This window comes from Nerophis ophidion, linkage group LG07 (genome assembly GCF_033978795.1).
Source record: "Nerophis ophidion isolate RoL-2023_Sa linkage group LG07, RoL_Noph_v1.0, whole genome shotgun sequence".
Taxonomy (NCBI): Eukaryota; Metazoa; Chordata; class Actinopteri; order Syngnathiformes; family Syngnathidae; genus Nerophis; species Nerophis ophidion.
In genome coordinates this window covers 53,048,770-53,071,388 of record NC_084617.1, presented here as the reverse complement: position 1 = coordinate 53,071,388, position 22,619 = coordinate 53,048,770, and the positions used below count along the sequence as shown (strand labels likewise).

At 39.9% G+C, this 22,619-nt stretch overlaps 1 protein-coding gene across 1 annotated transcript in view; it reads left to right on the top strand.

Moving 5' to 3' along the window:
* The window catches only part of slc8b1 (solute carrier family 8 member B1), a 26,622-nt gene extending 4,438 nt beyond the window's left edge, over positions 1-22,184 (top strand). Inside the window, exons 3-15 of the mRNA XM_061906442.1 lie at positions 364-416; positions 664-721; positions 3,515-3,620; positions 3,722-3,889; positions 6,453-6,566; positions 6,640-6,714; positions 6,772-6,902; positions 13,837-13,978; positions 16,994-17,115; positions 17,183-17,336; positions 17,400-17,480; positions 21,515-21,579; positions 21,673-22,184. Coding sequence (XP_061762426.1) covers positions 364-416; positions 664-721; positions 3,515-3,620; positions 3,722-3,889; positions 6,453-6,566; positions 6,640-6,714; positions 6,772-6,902; positions 13,837-13,978; positions 16,994-17,115; positions 17,183-17,336; positions 17,400-17,480; positions 21,515-21,579; positions 21,673-21,855 — 1,452 coding nt within the window. The 3' untranslated portion in view covers positions 21,856-22,184. The remainder of the gene's footprint in view (positions 1-363; positions 417-663; positions 722-3,514; positions 3,621-3,721; positions 3,890-6,452; positions 6,567-6,639; positions 6,715-6,771; positions 6,903-13,836; positions 13,979-16,993; positions 17,116-17,182; positions 17,337-17,399; positions 17,481-21,514; positions 21,580-21,672) is intronic.
* The last annotated feature ends 435 nt before the right edge of the window (positions 22,185-22,619 follow it).

Sequence of the window (22,619 nt, the reverse complement as noted above, 5' to 3'; positions counted from 1 at the left end):
GTGTGCCTTAAAAATCAATCAATGTCGACTAGTGCTATTATTTTATTTATTTATTTAATTATTTGTTGCAGATGGTCCTAAGAAACGTCAAATTGAGTGTACATTTTTATTTCTCAAAGTATTATAATTTTTACAGTTATTTTTTGGACAATAATTTCCCGTATGGCAACACTGATGAGTGTGTTTGAGGAAGTTGGGACAACCGGCATTCATCAAACTTTTTGAAGTGCCCTTATTGCAGCACAATGAACTTCCCAATCGTGTCTAAATATGTGTCACTCCTGCTCACAGTGCATTTGATCTGTGTTACATCTGCAGAATAGTAAACATGGCTGATATGTTTGGTCTTGTGATTCTCCACAGGTTATATGGCTCCTCTTTTTGTTCCTCATCCTTGGCCTCACGGCGTCTAAGTTGTAAGTCATGGATGTTCATGCTGCAGCTGTACAGCGCGTGAAACATCCCATTCAGTGTCTTATTACTGCTTAGGGTCACATGCACATTCAGCTGTGAAGTTTATATCAGTTTCACTTCACTGCTTTGACCGTGACCTTCTTTTGCGTGGAAGTGGAATGTTCTGCTTTTATTTTCAGTACACAAAACGCAGAGAGAAATGATTCAAAAAGTTTCTCATAAAGTTCTTCTGTGTGTGTTTCTCTTCAGTTTCTGTCCCAACCTGTCGGCCATCTCCACCAGTCTGCACCTCACTCACAACGTCGCTGTATCCTTCACCCCTGAAGGCCTCCTATTGGCTACCGTTGTGTGAGCCGTCTGTTGTCTGACAAATCAAAGCAAAGCTGGCCTGCTGGATGTGGTCCATGCTATATGATTGGATGTGGCTCTGAGTCACCCAGAAAGCACAAGACATTATGAGCAACTCAAACAGAACGTTGGAACAACATGCAACGTTTAATCAATGTTGGGTTCTGATGTTGATTTAACCATTGAATTTTGGTAATTTCCCTACCACCAGCATTGAGTCAAGGTTGGACATTAACATTGTCTCAATTTACAAATACAATTATTTAACAATGTTTTTTCAAAGTCAGTTTTAAAGAATATGTATGTATAATCAACTCTATATCAATGTCTTGGGCCTGCTGGGAGCCTACAGGCATTGTGGTTGATTGATAACAGCCTGTTTAGGTTAATTCTAACGAGGGATGGGCGATAAAATCTATATTGCGATAATAATATAGAGTAAAACAGGGATTCATATTCATTCGCTGCCGTTTGAATTTGGAGGTGCACTATCCAGTCGGCAGTGAAGTGTAGAATACCTTATTAAAATGTGTTTTGTGGCAATTGCAACTGTCAGTTGCTATGTAGAGTGGCGCTTTCCATCATTTTTAGCAGACGGCATTGCATAATGATTTACCTTATTCTCATACGGGATCCACCCAGGAATGGGGCCATATGAATCCCTTCCTTGCTGTACATCATGATACATATTTTGGGATATGAATAATAATAGAACCATTTCAAAATGGGTACAAAGGCTCCTAATTTAGCTTGCTGGTTCATTTCTGGTTTAACATGATTCAATCTACACTTCTATTAAAATGTTGTTTGAATATTTTACATTAGTTTTGAGCGATACTACAAATTCGGGTATCAAGCCATCCATTTATTAGTTAAAACCTGCCATACATATGTTCATACTCTAAATTTTCAGTATCATTAAAAAATGTTCTTTGACATTAAACTGCTTGAGGTTTAGGTGTGACACAGCAAAACATAAAAAAATGCATCATTTGTTTTATTACTGATCTTAAGTTGTTCTGATATTTACCCCTGTACCCCAGCTCTTGAACATTTATTCTGTATTGATGATAACTCAGTTTATGCATTTTTTACAAGATTAAACAATTGACAAAATTAGATCAAATGGGCATTCAAATGGGGAACAAAGACACATTAGCTATTTTTATTTAGGACAAACTTGATAGAGAGATTTGAGCTAAAACAGTAGTAAAACATATGAATCCCCCCAAATGTTCATACACTCATAACTCCTTAAGGACTCTTTAGTCCTGGCGCTACTTAACTGCTATTAAATTATGTGTGCCGAAGAGGGTTAAATAATTACGTACATTTTTGATCACATCTGTAATTTGACAAAAACAGAATGATCTGATAATCGGAATAATGTAAATTAACTAGACAAAAACACAAAAAATACTATCGGCTCTTATTTCCTGAGTTTGTAGACAATAACAAAAAGGACACAACATGATTTGTGATAATAGAAAATATTGATATAATCACTGTAGTATCAGCCATACTATATTTGGTTTTGTTACTGTCTATTTTTTATCGATCCCACCCGTTTACATGATCTTAACGGTTAGCAATGCCTTTTTGTATCCTCCTACCGGGGGTTTTATATCCGCGAAATTTATGAGTTTAACAAAGCATCGCACAGTGAGTGATTTCCAAATTAATCTTAAACACCAGGCTGTCTCTGAATGCTACATATTTGCTGCCATCTTGTGGACAATGTGAGTAGATCAAAGCAATGACCCATTGGAGGTACTTTGTGATAACTGCACATCGGTTGATTATATGACACAATCCAAACAACCTTCCCTAGTCATGGTCCCTTCTCCTTCCCCCAAAAAATGCAACTAATATAAAAGTCAACACATATGGTCACACATAATACAACCTGCTTACTGAACTTTGTGGATATTGTGAAAAACATCCAAACACCATAAAAAAAATCTAAATGACACCCATTTAAATCTATTAGAGTGCATGATGGGAAACATGTAAAACACTCCCTCCACTCTTATCCATGTTTGGCGCATTTTAGCTGCTTTATAGTTTTGATTGATTACCAAACTTTAAGTAGGTTGTCACGGGTAGGAGGTCAAGGTAGGAGTCAAACTTTCACATACTCTTTATATCCATCCATCCATTTTCTACCCCGTGTCCCTCTCGGGTTCGCAAATATTCCTAATATCCAGTTATATTAATTATATATCCATTGTATTAATAATATATATCCATTATATTAATTATATATCCATCCATCCATTTTCAACTGCTTGTCCCTTATGGGGTCACGGGGGATGCTGGAGCTTATTTCAGCTGCATTCGGGCGGAAGGGGGGGTACACACTGGACAAGTCGCCACCTCATCACAGGGCCAACACAGATATACATCATATTAAAATATTGTATGTACACACACACATTGTGCTAGGATTACGTTTGCAGTAAAATTTTATATGAATTGACAATTTAAATGAACTTATTTATGCAAAATGGGTCTCCTGTAAGGATTAAAGTGGCAAAGGTTCTGCCAGGCATACAGTACATTTCAACTTTCAGGTTCTATTTATCCAGTTAGTCCCACTTAGCTCTATTGTTTATAAATCATATTCACCACGTCATAGGTTTGTTGGTTTACATCACAGCAGGGATCTTATGATTTGGGGATTGCTCCTCACTCTGTCATTGTCAATGTTGTTATTGGATCATCCCTCCTTGACTGTTGTGTTCGTGTTGAGGGCGTGACCTTTCTTGCTCTTGGTAACGGAGCTCCAGACATCTTCAGTGCCATAGCAGCCTTTTCCCGCCCTCACACTGCTGGACTGGCGGTCGGAGCGTTATTCGGTATGTATTGCTCAAAGAAGACTTTGAAGTATAAACGTCCATCCTGCTGCCATCATGTATTTTCATGTCATTCTTCTTTGTCCATCCACGTCCACATGCAGGAGCTGGCATATTCGTCACCACCGTCGTCGCAGGCAGTGTGGCGCTCGTCAAACCTTTTGCTGTGGCCTCCCGTCCTTTTCTGCGTGACGTCATCTTCTACATGGTGGCCGTGTTCTGGACTTATGTCATCCTGTTCAGAGGAACCACCACGTTTGGAGAAACACTGGGTACTTTTACATACCATAGCTCTTAGGGCTTGATCTACTTAAGCTTTGCTTGTACTAAAACGTGCAAACTTGATGGTGCACGCAAAGCTTATCTATTCAACTTGTGCACAGAGGATAGAGTCTCTTAAATACAGACACGTTTTTAAACCTGATTTTCATGTCAAAATATCACGTGCTGCGTTTTTTAAATGACATATTAAAAAAATTTGACCCAAACTAAATTTGTTAAACGCTCACCTCAGCCACATCTACTCACTGTTCCTTTTGCCTAAACGCCGTGCTGAGTTGCAGGGCAGGAACACGATAAGGGGCGCCAAAGCAAGCTCACTAGTTAGCAGAGCTAGCATCATCGAATTTTCTTACTTGTCGCCTGCATTCCTGCTCTCCAAGGCACAACGTTGACTGCGTTCTACTTTGCTGCTCATCATATCTGGATGATTACAATACCAATATCCAATTATATTCATTATTAATTATATAGCCATTATACTAACATAATACGTACACATTTATATATGTATAGGCTATGTATGTGTATGTGTATATATGTATGTGTATATATGTACATATTTATGTATATGTACATATACTGTATGTATATATATATATATATATATATATATACAGTGTGTATATATATATATATATATATATATATATATATATATATAATTACCCGTGGCTATGTATAGAGTTGCCAAACGTTTTCTGAGTTCTTTGCATGCATGTAATAGTATTTTACATGACATTTTCAATGATGACTTAGACTTAGACAAACTTTAATGATATACGAGGGAAATTGTTCAACACAGTCGCTCAGTTACATTGATGGAAAGTGTAAGGATGGAAATGACAATGCAGGTATAAATAGACTAGATGTAGCAATATAAAATATAACATACCTGCGAATATGTTATATTTTATATTGCTACATCTAGTCTAATTATACCTGCATTGTCATTTCCATCCTGATGATGATAATGTAATGTGCATTTTCTACAAAAAAAACAACATTCTGTGGTACATTACATGGGAAATGACAATTACAGGCTGGTAGATGAGAATATATCTAAACGTAAAATATAGTGTAGAAATGCACCCAATTGCGGTAAATGTAATCTTGATTTTAAAAAATTTATTTCGGGGCTTGGGTGGAAGCACTCGGTGCCGATGGAAAATTCAGGTGAAAGCATTCTAAAAACAGTTTCTGTTCCCTATAGATCACGATTCTTCATTGCAGAAAATGTGTTCCATGTTGTAGATGTGTGCTGCTAGTTCAACAACATCAGACAGTTTGGAGAGCACAATAACATGAATGTGGAGGGAAATAACGAACCACCAAAACTAAGTTTGCCGCTCTCTTCGCCTTCACACCTTATAATGGGACTGTCCGCTCGGTACAGTAACGGCAGTGTAACACTGCTTCTTAAGACACTCCTCCCACAATCATCCATGCTAATCATGCTAATTATCTCATGAATATGGTGATGAGTTTAAGAATCACGTGTTGGTCATGTGAATGAAGGAAGAAAGAGACGACAACTCCAAAGAAGAAGGCAATGTAATCAGATTGGTGCTTATTATGTTGAGCACCGCGACAGCATTATTTTTGGGAGGCCAAATAACATCACATCTTCTAAAAATACAAAAATTATTTGACTAATCCTAATGTCAGCTTCACCGGCACTGGGAACTGCTGCTGAGAAGAGAAAAACATGTTCAGGTTTTAGCCTTGAGTTTGCCAAGCCTTTTCCAAATAATATGTTTATTATTTATATGTATTTATTTTGTCAAGTAATGCAAAGCAGTCATTCTTTTTCCAAGTAGTGGTGTTTAAAGCTCTTGTGGCCATTTGGCAGGCACAAAAAATTATTTCAATATTTTATTGGCACAATAAATGTGATTTGTTTATTTTATACAAGTATTTTTTGAGGTAATAATACTAGTGTAGTGGTTGTGTATATGAAGCATGACTACGTGAGATCCAAACTTTTGTACTCTCACCCTGTTATAAACTCCAAAAGTCTAAATGCATTGAAAATAGTTAAATTCGTAACATGATTTTATCTGACAAAATATTGTATATTTTTTAGTCTTTAGTCCTAAAACATATATTTTCACTGTTTGGCCACACACAAATTCAAAAGTCCTAATTATACATTTTTTAAAGTACATCTTTCACTTAAAATGATCAAAATAAATAATACTTGAATGACTTTTTCTGGTCTTATTGGGGACCTTTGGAGTCTGACGTGAAAGCACGTATCGCTTTTAACAACAAGAAGCGTGCCCTACCTTTTATAATAACACTCACATAAAAAAAACAGTAAACGAAGCGATGGAAAAAAGTTTTAAACAACTTTGTTCTGCTTTTCCTCACATTTTGTCTCTCCTTACGCGACCATTAAAATTACATACACCTGCTTCACGGTCAATTATGCAAATTGCATGATATCTTCTTTTTTTCCCTCTCCATTGGCAAACATAAAAGTTGAGCTTATACTGGTACTTAATGAAAGATGAATATTACTTAAGTGTAACTTGAGTTTCCTCATGTGTACAGGGTACCTGGGCCTCTACGTGGTATATGTGGTGACAGTAATCATCAGTGCGTACATCTACAACCGACAAAAGCGTTTGATTAATGGAAGGATCGAAGGTGTTCCACATATTCAAGGTTGGACACACAAAGTGGTAGAAATACTGCAGGTGTTTTTACTCAAACCACTAATGGTTTGTTTCCTCTGCAGCCGAGTTTGAGTCGTCTGACTTTTATGATGACGATGTTCCCTGTTTGCCAGCTGGGATACACCAACCGGAATATGGTAGTTCAAAGTCTGTGTGCATAGTCAGGGTATGTTCATATCAACTTTGTGTTTCAGAGTCTGAGTACAGACCCCTTCTGCAGTACACTCAGTCTACCAGCCAGATCTTACTGAGTTCACTCAACCCAGTGGATAACAGGAGATGGAGGAGGGAATCGTGGAAGTGGAGAGTCGTCAAAATATTAAAGGTGTGCTGAGGCTGTAGGGATGTAACGATTACCGGTAAAACTCCCGACAGTTACTAATACCATTTAAAATTACATGGTCGTAAAACCATGATTTATAACCGCAGTTTGATAAACTCATGGACCAGTGATATTGCTCATTTAATTGCTAGCTGGAAGCTAGCGAGGTTGATCACTCTATAGCAGCTGGTGCCAGAACTCGTTAGCTAATCGTTAACACAGCTAATAACTAGCGCCAATAATTTTTAGGGTTGCTTGAAAGAAATATGTTCTTATTTATACTTTGAGTACTTCAGCAGCCAAGAAGACCTTTTGCTTTAATCAGTTTGAATCATGAATCAATTCGGATTCAAATAGTCATCCCAAGAATTGGATTGAAATCCTGAGTTGTGGTAAAAGTCACATCCTTATTAATCGCTAGCTAGCTTAAATGCTAACCTGACTAAACGTCATAAAATGTCATACCCTAATCTGAACGTGTGTAAACACATTGCTGTCTTTCCAACTATTTTAACTAAATAAGCTATATTGTGTGTGTGTACATATGTGTGTTAATATATATATATATATCCATCGTATCTGATGATGACTTCCACTTCTTCTATTCTATTGGTGGGTTTTGAGGTGACTAAAAAGTCCAATACGAGAGCCACATGGTCTATTGCAATGGGGGCATATTAAGATAGTGTTTGTTGTGGTCTTGGCTGAAGGGCCCATCTTCCTCCTCTGGCATTTCCCTTCCCTTGCTGCTCTTCTCTCATCTTCAAAATGTTGAAAGCCTGCATGACAAAGTTGCCTCCAGAGAGGGCGATCTGAGGCAGAGCTTTCCAGCAGTGTGTGTTGTATTCCACACCTCTTGAGAGTTATTTTCAGTTGGTCCTTATATCTCCGCTTTTGGCCTCCTGCAAATCTCTGGCCATGATGAAGTTGACCATACAGCAGTTGTCGCGGAATTCTTTCAACAGGCATTCTGATGGTGTGGCCGGTCCATTGCAATTGGTATTTGAGAAAAGTGGCCTCCATGCTCTTGGTACCAGTTTTGCTCAGGACTTCCGTGTGTCGCACACGATCACGCCATGTCAGCCCAATTATCCTCTGGAGACACTTGATGTGAAAGTTCTCCAGCTGTTGGATGTGGTGGCGATACAGGGTCCAAGCTTCACAGCCAAATAATAGTGTGGAGACACAGATGGCTTGGTATACTGCCACCTTGGTACGTATGCAGAGCCTCTGATGTATGTGCCACGAAGGCACAATCATCAGCATACTGTAATTCCACAATGTTCACAGTTTTGACCTTGGTAGGCGCCTGCAGTCTTCTGATGTTAAATAAGCTTCCATCCAACCTGTTATCCACCAGCACACAAATGCTTCCCTCAACTTCTTTGTGCAGTAGCCAGGTGACACTCATGAGGAAGATATTGAATAGCACAGGTGCAAGTACACAACCCTGTCTGACACCTGTAGATACCTTCAAAGGCCTAGACTCCGGTTCTCCTGTTGTTACCTGAGCCATCATTCCCTTGTGGAAACTTTGCAGGATGTTTACAAACTTCCGCGGGCAACCAGCCCTGAGAAGGACCGCCCAGAGCAAGTCTCTGTTGACCGTATCAAAGGCCTTTGATAGGTCCACAAACGTCATGTTCAGATCTTGATGTTGCTCCCTACACTTCTCTTGTAGCTGGCGTGTAGTGAAAATTTTTCCTGAAGCCACATTGAGACTCAGGCAACAAGTGTTCTGTTATGCTTCGTATGAGTCTTGACAGCATCACTTTGGCAAGAACCTTGCCGGCAGCAGACAGGAGGGATATGCCTCTACTATTGCCACAGACAGACTTCTCACCCTTACCTTTGTATAGGGTTACGACATTTGCATCCCGCCATTGTTGGGGGACTGCTCCGCGCTTCCATACATCAGCAATGTAGTGGAAAATTGCTCTGGTACAGAAATAGCCTCCCTGTTTAAGGATCTCTGCAGGGATGGCATCCGGGCCAGGGGTCGTGTTGTTCTTAAGTGACCTAATTGCAGCGTACACTTCAGAGAAGATCCAGTTCTTCAATAGTTGGGTAGTGGGGCAGCTCATCCAGCACTGCCAGATCAGAGGTGGCAGGTTGGTTTAAAAGTGTCTGGAAGTGTTCCCACCATCTGTCCACAACTTCTTTCTGGTCCCTTATGAGAGTTGAACCATCAGCCGACTTCACAGGTGAGAGAGAGGAGTTCCTGGGGCCATGGATGGTTTTCACAGCATTATAGAAGTTGTGCATGTCGTTCTTCACTGCAAAATGTTCGATTTCTTGAGCCTTGTCAGTCCACCAGTCATTTTTCAGTTTTCGTAGGACAAGCTGTACCTCCTTCCTTGATGTTCTCCAGTGCTGCTTTAGCCTGACGGATGTAGGGTTGTTCAGGGCTGCGTTATGGTTCTGATGGATTCTGAGTTTTTGTCAAACCAGTCCTAATGCCTCCTACGGCGGTAGCCAATAGACTCGGCTGCAGCCTCATAGAGCTTTGAGCTAAGCCAGGTCCAGTTGTCATCAACACTGCCTTCAAGGCTCAGGAAGGGATCGAGTTCCTGCAGCTTTCCTGCAATGGAGGATCGAAGGCTGTTTCGAGCCTCGTCTGCTTCAAGTCGGACACAGTCCAACCGCTTCTTGCCAGTTTTTCGGAGACGAACAGGGGGACTTACTGACGCTCGCAACTTGGATATAATCATGTGGTGGTCAGTCCAGCAGTCAGCACCTCGCATTGCACGGGTGATGTGCACGTCCTTGGTGTCCTTGCGTCTCACGATGATGTAATCCAGCAGATGCAATTGCTTGGATCGTGGGTGCATCCAGGAAGCCCTGGGTTTATTTTTCTGTTGGAAGATTGTGTTGGTAACTGTCAGGTCATGCTCAGCACAGAGACTGAGTAGCCTCACGCCATTGCTGTTGACCTTCCCGATACCATGCTTCCCAATCACTCCTTTCCATATGAGGTGGTTTTTCCCCACCCTGGCATGAAAATCACCAAGCAGGAAGATTTTGTCACTGCTAGGGATGCGCTGTAGGGCATTTCCTGGTAGAAACGGTCCTTTGCCTCATTCTCGGATGGTAGAGTTGGCGCATAGGCACTGTGAAGAGTTGCAAGGGGAATACGGACAGACATGAGTCTTTCACTTATGCCGGTAGGTGTTTCAGTGAAACTGTGTAGCAGGCTGTTTTTTATTGCCAAACCAACACCATGGTGATGCGGACCTTCTGTAGGGTAAATCTTCCAGAAAAAGGTATAACCCTGGCCTTCTTTTAGAGATCCCTCATCCAGAAGTCTTGTCTCACTCAAGGCGGCGATGTCAATTCCATAACGTCTGAGCTCAGCAGCAACAAGCGCCGTTCTTCTTTGCGGCCTGTCAGGGTTGTTGTCCACGAGGGTTCCAATGTTCCATGTAGCCAATTTCAGGGGAATTTGTTTACTTTTTGTTTTTCGACCGCGGTAGTAGAATGTCCCGGTAATTGGTGTGAAGAGTGGGCAATGTTTAGGCCACCTTTTCTAGGCCTTCCCCCAACTTTGGGGTGAGCAGTGTGGCTCCTACACAGGGCTGCTCAGTCATACAGGAGTCTGCCGAAATCAGCTGCCACTCAATTCCCAGCTGAAAGCGACCATTATAGCCCTGCATCGCTGACGTGCAGAGATCTAACTAGAGGCTCCCAGTTCATTCTAACCTGCCCCCGTTATCAGACATCCTGACGCCATCAGACTTTGTGCTTTAGAATCCATTGCTGTTCTGGATCCACCAAGGTCAGAAGCAGAGACCTGTGCAGTGATACTTTTTAAGTGCCTCTGGGGTGCACAGTTCCCAGCCGCACTATCTTCGCCACAAAGAGATGGAGCCTAGTGGCAAGGGGAACCCAGGACAACCAGCACCTCTTCATAGCTGCAGGAGGACGCCGGAACCCTCAGTCTGTCGTTGCCCGCCTACGTGTGCCTCCATCACGGGGCTTTTCTCTCAGGGTGTGCTCCCCTAGCCTTTGTCTTCCTGGACTTACCCGCAAGGCAGCGGGTCGATCCCCTACCTTTTAGCCTGAAGTCGCAAGACTCCAGTTACCATGTGCTGCCACGAGAAGGTAAGGTGAGGGGTCTTGGTGAAGGAGAGGCTATGCACTGACCTCAGAAGGCTTACGCACTCGGCTTCCTTTACCCAGCTGGGTCGGTCAGCGGCAGGAGCTATGCGTCACATGCAACACTACATGCAACGTCTCTCTAGCATGCTGCACTAGACGCATCACTACACCCTACGAGCCAGGCCCGCTAGCACACAAATATATACATACATATATATATATATACATATATATATATATATATATTAGGAGTGGGCAAATTAATGCGTTAATTACGAGTTAACTCATCAATCTATTAACGCCGACAATTATTTTATCGCACATTTGCGTATGTTGTTTACATGCTTTTATTTTGTTAACACCTTTTCTTAACAAGATGGCGTCGCCCGGACGGGCTTCGGCGTCGAGGGGCTCTTGGTAAAGATGGAACATTTGGCAAAAATACCGGACAATTCTGCAAATTTCATGGCTGACTTACAGCGTGGTCACTCCGGGATCACTTACGACCGCCAGACAATTCTGAATGTGGATGGATCGGGCCGTTTTGGACTGAATGACACGTGCTTGCTAGACCGGCTAGCTAGCATGGGAATACTTTGCCGGCTACATCCAGCGGCTTGTGAAGCAGCGGAGTATATGTGTTGTCTGTCTATTTATGAATAATGCAGACGAGGAGTGTTGGCTGAGTTCTTAACGTTTGCTTTCAGAGCGTGCATATCACAACATACAAGATTAGATTAGATAGTACTTTATTTATTCCGTCAGGAGAGTTCCTTCAGGAAAATTAAAATTTTCAGCACAATCCCATTCAAGATCAGACAAACATTACAGGGAGACAGAACAGGATCGCTGACGGGTCTGCCGGCTTCCAGCGCCCCTTACAAAAAAGATGACATACAGGTAAACAAGGGGGGGCGGGGGGGGGGAGAAAAAATAGAAGATTAAAATAAAATAAAAAAATAAAAAATCGGTCTTAGCCTAAGATGCTGTCATGGCGACACACAACCTATACCGGACTACCGCGCATGCTCGTCACTCCTGTTGCATGCTGGGTAGGGTAGTTGTTTTTTTCCCTGGCTCATAACATCACAATATAGTACCATGTATATGATACGTTCAGTTTATTAAAGCACCAAGCAAACAATCGGAAAATTCCCATCATATCAATTCCTAGATATGGTCGTAATTATTTTAAGTGCACTATGCATAATAAACACAACATTATTAATTTAGCTACTACGGATAATTTGATCAAAAATTCCCTAAAACTGCCCACTACCTATAATATAGGTTTTTTAAACATAAAATCCCTGATAAAAAAAAATGTTTCTGCTGTTACCTCAGAAATTGCCTGTTCAGATGTTATGATTGTGGCTCAGAGATTTGTATGTAGATTATATTTATTTTCCATAACAAACAGGATAACTTAAATACCCTGGCAGTGGCAATAAGCTTAAATGTTTGTATTTACATTTTTTGAGTTGATTTTCATAAAATATGCTATTTAACTGCTACTGTTTAACAAGGACTGATTTAAATTGTGTTTGCACAACAAATGTTTTGGCGCTTTTGTTCATGTGGGAGAATATTCCAATAAAGGTGCACTACACACTACTTTTGAATTCATTATTGGGCTTTGCGTATACAATGCAGTTAATCGTGATTAATCGGAGAAATAGTGCGATTAACTTTGATTAAAATTTTTAATCGTTGCCCAGCCCTAATATATACATATATATATATATACATATATATATATACATATATATATATATATATATATATATATATATATATATACATATAAATATCTATATACACACATATATATATATATATATATATATATATATATATATATATATACACACACACATATACATATACATACATATATACACACATGTATTTATATACATATATTTATACACACACACACATATGTATATATATATATATATATATATATATATATATATGAACATTTTGGTAATTTTTCATATCATTCCATCCCAAGCTGCGACAGACAGCCACAGTCCAAACTTGTCATCAGAAGGTTCCATGTTAAACTATATTTTACCAGATTGAAAACATCAAAACCAAAATGTTGATTTAAAGTGCTTTTAGTGTGGGAAGACACACGTTTGTGCGCCTGCGACGTTGTTGCTAATGAGCTTTGCTTTTATTATTTTAATATACTGTTACAACATTGATACAACGTCAAATTTGCACAATAAGGGAGAGGGCTGTGCCTGGCTAAATTTGGGCCCTATTCAGAATTAAACAATGACAAAATGTTTTCAGCCGTTTGTATTTACTTTGTACTTAGGTAAAACTTGAAGTTAATTTGATGCTTGATTTGTACTAAAACTAATTACTGAGAAATATTTTTTTTCAATAGGTTTTTGTGCAAAATACATTTAAAACATTAATTTGCCATTTCTTCACCAGCCAGAATTTGAAACTGCACTGCTCAGCTCAGTCCAGCACTGACACTGCGCACCACAGGGCACAATGCAGCTTTATGGGGAAAATTGCCATTATTTTCATATCATAGACGGAGCAGGAAGGTGCTATGAATATGTTTTATGTAAAATTTCATATGAAGCACCTATTATTTGACATTTTACATGCACTTATTCATGCCAAACGGTGGCCAACATGGATCACGGGCCCCGATGCATGATCTCATAGGGGACCTTTGAAATGTCATGTCTTTTTTTCTTACATGAAAATGTACATAAATATTTGAAAAAAAATAATATTAGAAAAATAAAGATAATAGAATTTTTAAAAACATAAAAAAATAAATGAAAGTATTATCATGTCTGCCTCTCAGACCCCTGTGGAGGTCTTGCTGCTACTGTGCATTCCTGTCGTTGATCTTGATAAAGAGGACAAGAACTGGAGACGCCCACTCAACTGTCTTCATTTGGTCACTGCCCCCCTCGTGTGTGTGCTCGCCTTCCAGTCTGGACTATGTAAGTGGAAAGAAGTATCACTTTTGATCTGCAGCTTGAGCACTAATTCCAAAATAGTAAAACAAAGTGTTTCATGTCAATGATTACGTGTTCATTTTATTTTGACAATGTTTTTATTTGGTGAAAAGCTGCTGATGTTATTCAATTAAAGAAGCCGTTATGGTTAAAATCTGAATGCAATATTTTCTACATTTCTAAACTGATTATTAATGTCATTAGAAAGGTGACTAATAACATTTTCTCTTTGTTTGTGTAGGCCACAGACAATTTTGGTTGGGTCTAAGTTTACCTGTATAAATTATTTTGCATCCACACACTGATGTGCTCCACATTCCAACTTCGACTTGCTGTCAGTGACAGGAAGATCTGAGTGTGTGATCATAGTGGTGGCAGGACACATTGGCCTTGTCACTTTCCATTGTTTTGCCCATACATCACCTGCATTATGTTTGCATGCCAATGTGAACAGTGCGGGGCTTCACAGTGGCAGAGGGGTTAGTGCGTCTGCCTCACAATACAAAGGTCCTGAGTAGTCAGGGTTCAATCCCGGGCTCGGGATCTTTCTGCGTGGAGTTTGCATGTCCTCCCCGTGAATGCGTGGGTCCCCTCCGAGTACTCCGGCTTCCTCCCACTTCCAAAGACATGCACCTGGGGATAGGTTGATTGGCAACACTAAATTGGCCCTAGTGTGTGAATGTGAGTGTGAGTGTGAATGTGGGGCGGCATGGCGTAGTGGGTAGAGCGGCCGTGCCAGAAACCTGAGGGTTGCAGGTTCGCTTCCCACCTATTGACATCCAAATCGCTGCTGTTGTGTCCTTGGGTAGGACACTTCACCCTTTGCCTCCAGTTCCGCTCACACTGGTGAATGAAGGATAGGTGGTGGTCGGAGGGGCCTTAGGCGCAAACTGGCAGCCACGCTTCCGTCAGTCTACCCCAGGGCAGCTGTGGCTACTGGTGTAGCTTACCACCACCAGGTGTGAATAAATGATGGGTTCCCACTTCTCTGTGAGCGCTTTGAGTATCTAACAATAGAAAAGCGCGATATAAATCTAATCCATTATTATTATTATTATTAATGTTGTCTATCTGTGTTGGCCCTGCGATGAGGTAGCGACTTGTCCAGGCTGTACCCCGCCTTCTGCCCGATTGTAGCTGAGATAGGCACCAGAGCCCCCCGCGACCCCAAAGGGGAATAAGCGGTAAAAAATGGATGTGAACAGTGCAATTCCACACACACACACACACACACACACACATGCACGCACGCACACTTAAGTGTGCTAAAATTAACCTCTGCATTTGACCCAGCACCTTGTTCCACCCCCTGGTAGATGAGGGGAGCAGTGAGCAGCAGCGGTGGCCTTGCTCAGGAATCAAAATGTCATGAAAAATAAATAAGCGTCATTATTCTTCATTGTAGAAGGTTGTAAAATAAATAGGTGACAAATGAGCAGAAAACAGGTGAAAATAATGTGCTTTAGTACTGGAGTGTTAAACTCATTTTTATTGAGGGCCACGTCCCATTATGGCTGCCCATAGAGGCCCACAGTTAACAGTGAATAGATATGAATAGAAATATATGTTTCTCAATTTGAAAAGGCAACTGTTTTTGGTTATTATATGTTCACTAAAACGATTGTGGGTCAAAAAATGCTCTAACATCTTGTTGTGTAATCAGATATTAACAACATGGAAAACTTGTGCAATTGTGTGTGCAACATGGTTCTGTCAAACCTGAAAGAACAAATACATATAGCCAGAAAGGGCTTTTTATTTCCAGCCTTTTACAGACCATGTAAATGACATGGGGGGGCATATAAATGACATGGTGGGCCATGTAAATTACATGGTAGGCCATATAAATGATGTGGTGAGCCATATAAATAACATGGCAGGCTACATAAAATGACTTAGTGGATCACATAAAATGATGTGGCGGGCCATTTAAATGATGCGCCAGGCCCCTATAAAAGACTTAGTGGACTACATAAGATAATGTGGTGCACCCCATACGATCCACTATAAATGACATGACAGGTCACATAGTGGACTACATAAGATGATGTAGTGGACCCCATAAGATTATGTGGCAGGCCACTATAAATGGCATGACAGGCCACATAAAGACTTATTGGACCAGATAAAATTATGTGGCAGGCCATGATAAATGACACAGCGGACCACATAAAATGAAATGGCAGGACACTTTAAATGACATAGCAGACCACAAAAAATTATTTGGCAGGCCACCTTAAATGACTTGGTGGCCCACATAAAATGTGGCGGACCACAATAAATGACACAGCGGACCACATAAATGAAATGGCAGGCCAATTTAAATGACTTAGCGGACCACATAAAATGATGTGGCTGGTCACATTAGAATTATGGGAAGAGACAATTTTATATGAAGTAGTGGTCCACAATAAAATGACGTGACAAACCACATGAAATGTGGTGGACCACATTAAAATGATCTGGCAGAGCACAACAAATTAATATTGTAGACCCCATAAAATGATTAAATGAATGTTGACACAAAATCCCTGAAACTGCCACAGACGATCAAGGAGTGGGACCTAGTGAACTGAAGCCATGTTTACTTCCACAAACACATCAGCCCATGTGACGTCATGTCTGCGCGAGGCTCAGATTGCGTTCACATTAGACATCGCGTTTTTTTGTAATGTGAACAATTACCTAAAAAGATTGGATTTGACAAAAGAATCAGAATCGGACATCGTACCCTGCAGTGTGAACGTCGCCTTAGCAGCTGGCCTGGTGACAGCACGTACAAATTGAACAATAGTGGTCCCAGAATTGACCCTTGAGGAACCCCATTTGGTCTGAGACACAATTCCAACAAAGTCCGTCCTGTGAGTCGAGGTCGGTCTTGAAAGAATGGAAGTGTTTGTTATTGTAAGCTAATTGCTCTGTCAAATAAACAATTGTAAGATGTCTGGGAGGTTACATTGTTACACCCTACAACCGTCCTTTTCACCCTCTTCTGTCTAGTTGGACATTATCTGATCGAAGGGCAGTTTCCTGTGTGGCTGCTGACTTTTCTCCTGGGACTCTTCCTGTCTGCTATTGTCTTCTGCAGCACCACCAACGAGTGTCCCCCGAGGTACCACCCAGTAAGTACCCCCACAAATATGAATTCCATCCATCACTTGCATTGAAATGTCCTGTTTTTACTGTCAGATCTTTTCTCTGGTGGGCTTTGTGGTGAGTGCGGTGCTGATCAGTGCGGCGGCTTCAGAGGTGGTCAGTCTTCTGCACATGCTGGGTGTGGTTCTGAGTCTCAGTAACACCGTGCTGGGTTTGACTCTCCTCGCTTGGGGAAACAGTATTGGAGGTGAGCTGGCTCGTGCACAAACTTCATTAATAATTGGACATTACACCTGCTCTTTTTTCTTAGACTGTTTTTCAGACATCACCATTGCAAGACAAGGCTATCCAAGGATGGCGATATCAGCCTGCTTTGGAGGCATCATTTTCAGTATCCTTTTTCTGCCTCTTTGATTGTGTTCTTTCTGCCCTCTTTTTTTTTTTGTCTGAAGGATCACATTCTCTTGATTGTCACGTCATGACATTTATTCTTGTCTTTTGCAGGGCATCACAATCATGGAAGAATATATAAAACAGATTATTGGACTCATCACACCAAATTTCTATAGCTACAAAGTCCATTTGTTTAAGATATTTGTAACTATTTCTAAGAAAAAGAAAACTCCAACATTGATTATGGATGCTCGATATTCCCTTTCTTACCATTATATGATATCCGATACTGATTGTTTTAATCCGAAGACGAAACTTGAAAAAATTTTACCAAGCGAGCATGCTTGTTGCTCTGTGGACCAGTGGTCACATGACCACGCATTATCCATTCATTTGGGACAAATCCAGACAATACTGATAATATCAATCGACTGATACCACTAACACTGATTCAAATCCGGTAAAAGTAGCAGGCACCTGAATCTCATAACAATTCACGACTCAGATTCTTTGGGTGATGATTCAATTCGGAGTTGATTCCTGATTCAAACCGATTGTCCCATTGACATATTTGGTACATAAATGATAATAAAACCTTTACAAAACAGGTGACAAAAGTTCAAGTTGTCTGCGGACGCACAACCTAAATGCACAGCAAGTAAGCACAGTCTAAAAAAGGTATTTAAAAAAATTTATTTTTGAAAACTGTGAATCCATTTAGAATTGGGTAAATAAGAATCTCACTTCGGTTGTGAATCGATCATTTTCAGCAGCCTTAAAAGTATCAGTTTATGGTCGTTTATGGTGGTACTGTTGTTTGTCCAGGACAGAAAAACAAGCAACAACTAGACAATCAAGTTAAGATTACTCAAAAAGTCAAATTTAAGCAAGATTAAATATTAGGCGTGCTCAGAAAAAACATTTATTCACATTCAAATCACGATTTTTATTCATTTAATCCTAAATTGGTTAATAATTTTCCAGAATCCATAAAATAAATAAATAAATACAACATTTTTGTTGCCATTTTTGAGAATCAATTTTAGGATTGAAGCATTAAACAACTATTATTGATGTTATTATTCATACTGTTGGTTTCATACTTTTTTTTTTCTTTTTCTTTTTTTAAATTGTATTTGTATGTCTTCTTAATTGCTTTGTTCCCAAGGTGTGTCATGACAAAACATTATTTTCCATCTATGGCAGGGGTGTCCAAAGTGTTTCCACTGAGGGCCACAAACTGAAGATTCAGAGCATGCAGGGGTCATTTTGACAATTTTCATTTTCAAAACCAATACAATATATAGGTTTTGTTTAACCTTTAGGGGATCCGGTCATTAAAATGTAAATAAAACAATATTCATATTTTTTACTCCACGCTCGTATCTCTAGATCAACTTCAGGTCTGTTGTAATTTTTTCGTCAATACCCTTTTTTAATGACAAAAACAGAAAATATGCAATATTTTCACTCACAAAAATTTTCTAAGTGGAATAATCGATGTGAAATAATTGGAACCTTAAAATAGGTCAATAATTCGTAACACCACTGATTTTTGGAGCAATGACAGTTTAAAAAACCCCTAACCCACTAAAATACTTTAAGATCTAAAAGGGTCCCACTCATAAAAGTGTAAACTATTTGTTTTTTTTACTTTCAACGCTTTCAAATCTGTAGGTCAACTTCAGATCCATCTGTTGATTATATGTTTTTAATATTTTTATGTTGTTTTTTTTGTTCATTTTATGCCATTTTTATCAAATAAATCTTTATTTTTTATATGGCAAAAAAAAAAAAAGCCAAAATTGCTGCCCCGCCCAAAAAAAATATTTCAAAGTGGATTATTTGATGTGAAATAATTAAAGCCTTGAATAGGTCAATAATTCATAAAAGGGTGGTGTGGCTCTGTTGATAGAGCTGCCGTGCCAGCAACTTGAGAGTTCCAGGTTTGATTCCTGCTTCCACACTAGTCACTGTCGTTGTGCCCTTGGGCAAGACACTTAACCACCTGCTCCCAGTGCCACCCACTCTGGTTTAAATGTAACTTAAAGATGTAGATAATGAATTGTACTATGTAAAGCGCTACATAAATATAATTCACTTCACAACATTGATTTTGATTCATTATTCTTTTTTGAGCAATGAAAGCTTTAAAGAAAAAACATTCTGCATGGCAGCTTTGTTATTGGAGTCAATTAGAGTCTTGTTACATTTTACCTGTTTGTTCTTTCGTTCCACTTTATGTTTTGGTTTTTCTTAAATACCGTATTTCCTTGGATTGCCGCAGGTAGTGATGGGTTGATGAGGCTTCATGTATCGTTTCGACACATTGCAAAACTGTATTGATACTATGTCAATACTGTGTCACTAAATACTGATATCTGCTGGACATTAAAAATCCCTACAGGCAACCTATGGACCGACTCAACTGACAATGATTTTATGACCTAGTATATACAATATTATAAACCAAATCACTGTATTTCATTTAGGATTATTTCATATCTTCATTTAAATAAAAATATATTTCTATCTTTTTTAGATACAGTCAATAAATAATGTGAACATGATTGATTGATTGAAACATTCATTAGTAGATTGCACAGTTCAGTACATATTCCGTACAATTGACCACTAAATGGAATGTACATGTATCGTAACATGGAAATCTAAATGAACGTGTTGTGAATGCGAATACTTGTGGACTGGGAATTTTTTTATGTATTTTTTATTTTTTTACATTCGCTCTGAATAAGGACTGTTGATTGATTGAAACTTTTATTAGTAGATTGCACAGTACAGTACATATTCCGTACAATTGACCACTAAATGGTAACACCCGAATAAGTTTTTCAACTTGTTTAAATCGGGGTCCACGTTAATCAATTCATGGTAAAATGGTAATGAATCCGAACTGGATTTGAACAAGTGCCCTAAGGAACTCAGCATGAACAACTACAGTTCTCCACTCTACCAACTGAGCTATCGAAGAGATTGTGCAGCTGTGCTTTTTAATGTAAACAATAGGATGTTTGTGTGGGTGGGACAATGCTAGAAATTTTGAGAGAACAGGATGAAGCGACAAGGAAATGAACACAAATACTTTTTTTCCGATATATGATCAAAATATTCCCCCACGGTGGAAAGGATCTCCGACGAAGATAAATGACAAATGACCAACAGCAGAAGTGCGCCGATTCTGTTTGCAGCAGTATCTCGTTGACAGATGCGCTTCCTTATAAACACAGGTCGGCGCGCAGGTGCCAGTGCGACACAGTTCGCGTATTGGTCATGTGACCAAAACAGCTCATAATCGGTCACGTGCCTTTTTAGGGTAGGCGCACCGACACAGGGTTTTGCTCTATGAGCTTGACTCATGCGCCGATGCATCGGTGTTGCTGGACCCATCACTAGCCGCAGGGCATATAGTATGCGCCTGCCTTGAATTACTGCCGGGTCAAACTCGCTTCCCAAAATAATTAGCTCATGCTTAGTATTACCGTCTGGTCAAACTCGTGACGTCGCGAGTGACACTTCCCCTGTCATCATTTTCAAAATGGAGGAGGCTGATTTCAATACCGGTAATTTGAAATCGCATAAAGGGAGAAGATTAAGAGTTATTCAGTAGGATTTAAGGTCCAAACTTACATCACACTCAAATTTTTACTGCACACCTTTGCTAATTGCTGGAGTGAAAAGAGGTTTTAAAATAATTAGTGCATGCTTACTTTTACCACATGCCTTTGGTAAGCGCAGGCGTGAAAAGAGGTTTTCAATTAATTAGCGCCCCGGCGGCAATTCAAGGAAATACGGTAGTTTTTTTTAAATGTGCCGCGGACCCTAAAGAAGTTAGCTGTGAGGGACAAATGGCCTCCGGCCCACACTTTGGACACTCTTGATCTATGAGAAGCTACACACTCTTATTTTTTAAATTATTCATAATTAGATATAAGGGTTGTACCTCCACTGTGTGTTTCAGTTCAATCTGTGTGTTTATTCTTCATGTCTGCCCCTTAACCGCATCACTACCAGACATGCTGTTTGGAGTTGGCGTGGGCTGTCTGGTGCAGATGATGAAAACACACACAGACGTGCAGGTCTCTCTCTCAATCTCAATCCCTTTTTCTCACTCTCTGTCTCCCACTCACCCACTCTCCTACTTTTTACAACACTGCTGTTCTCCTCCCCAGCTGGAACCGGAGGGAATGTTGACATGGGTTCTGGCAGGATCGCTGGGGTTGTCTCTGGTATTTTCTTTCGTCGTCGTTCCACTGAGCCGCTTCCACTTGGGACGACCGTACGGCATTGTCCTCCTCGTCTTCTACGCCGCCTTCCTGGTGGTCGCTCTGCTCACCGAGTTTGGCTCCATCTAAGACGGACACACTGTGACTTTCAAGCACTTATTTTACCGCACTTGACTACTGCCAACAAGCTTGCTGGGTTTTTATATTCATGGAAAAAAGCAGTTTTTGCCCAGGAAGGACAGAAGACTAGTGTGCCAAAAATCAGATTAACACTTTTTTTTAGATGAATAGGGGCAGAATCATACCTTTTACTGTTCACTAAATGTAATGTGAAGCAGTTTTGTGCCTTTTTACATATTTTTACACTGTTTTTTAAATATATAATTTGCAAATCCTGTAAATTACTGGTCAGAAACACACATTTGAAGAGTTTATTAAAAAGCAGCAGTTATACAAAATAGACCATTTTGGATTTGAGCTGCAAAAGGAGTGTGCTCAAACTGTTTGTTGTTAATACTGATCAGAAGAGCCACAGAACTAAGGCATGAGGTTTAAATATAGGTAAAACTCAAAAAATCTGAATATCATGCAAAATTTGTAAATTCCAGCAATTAGATTTAAAAAGTGAAAGTAATATAAGACATAGGCTCATAACTTGCAACTCAAAATATTTCAAGCTTTCTTTTGATATCATCTTGATGATTATGGATTACAGTTTATGAAAACCTCAAATTGCAAAAACTGTAAGCCACGATGATCAAAATGATAACAAATAAAGGCTGGACATATTTCCCTTTGCATGTTTTGCAGTTTGCAGTTGATATCCCATATTAGTTCCACATTTTGAAGTTGAATTGCTGAAATAATAGACCTTTTGCACAATATTCCTACAG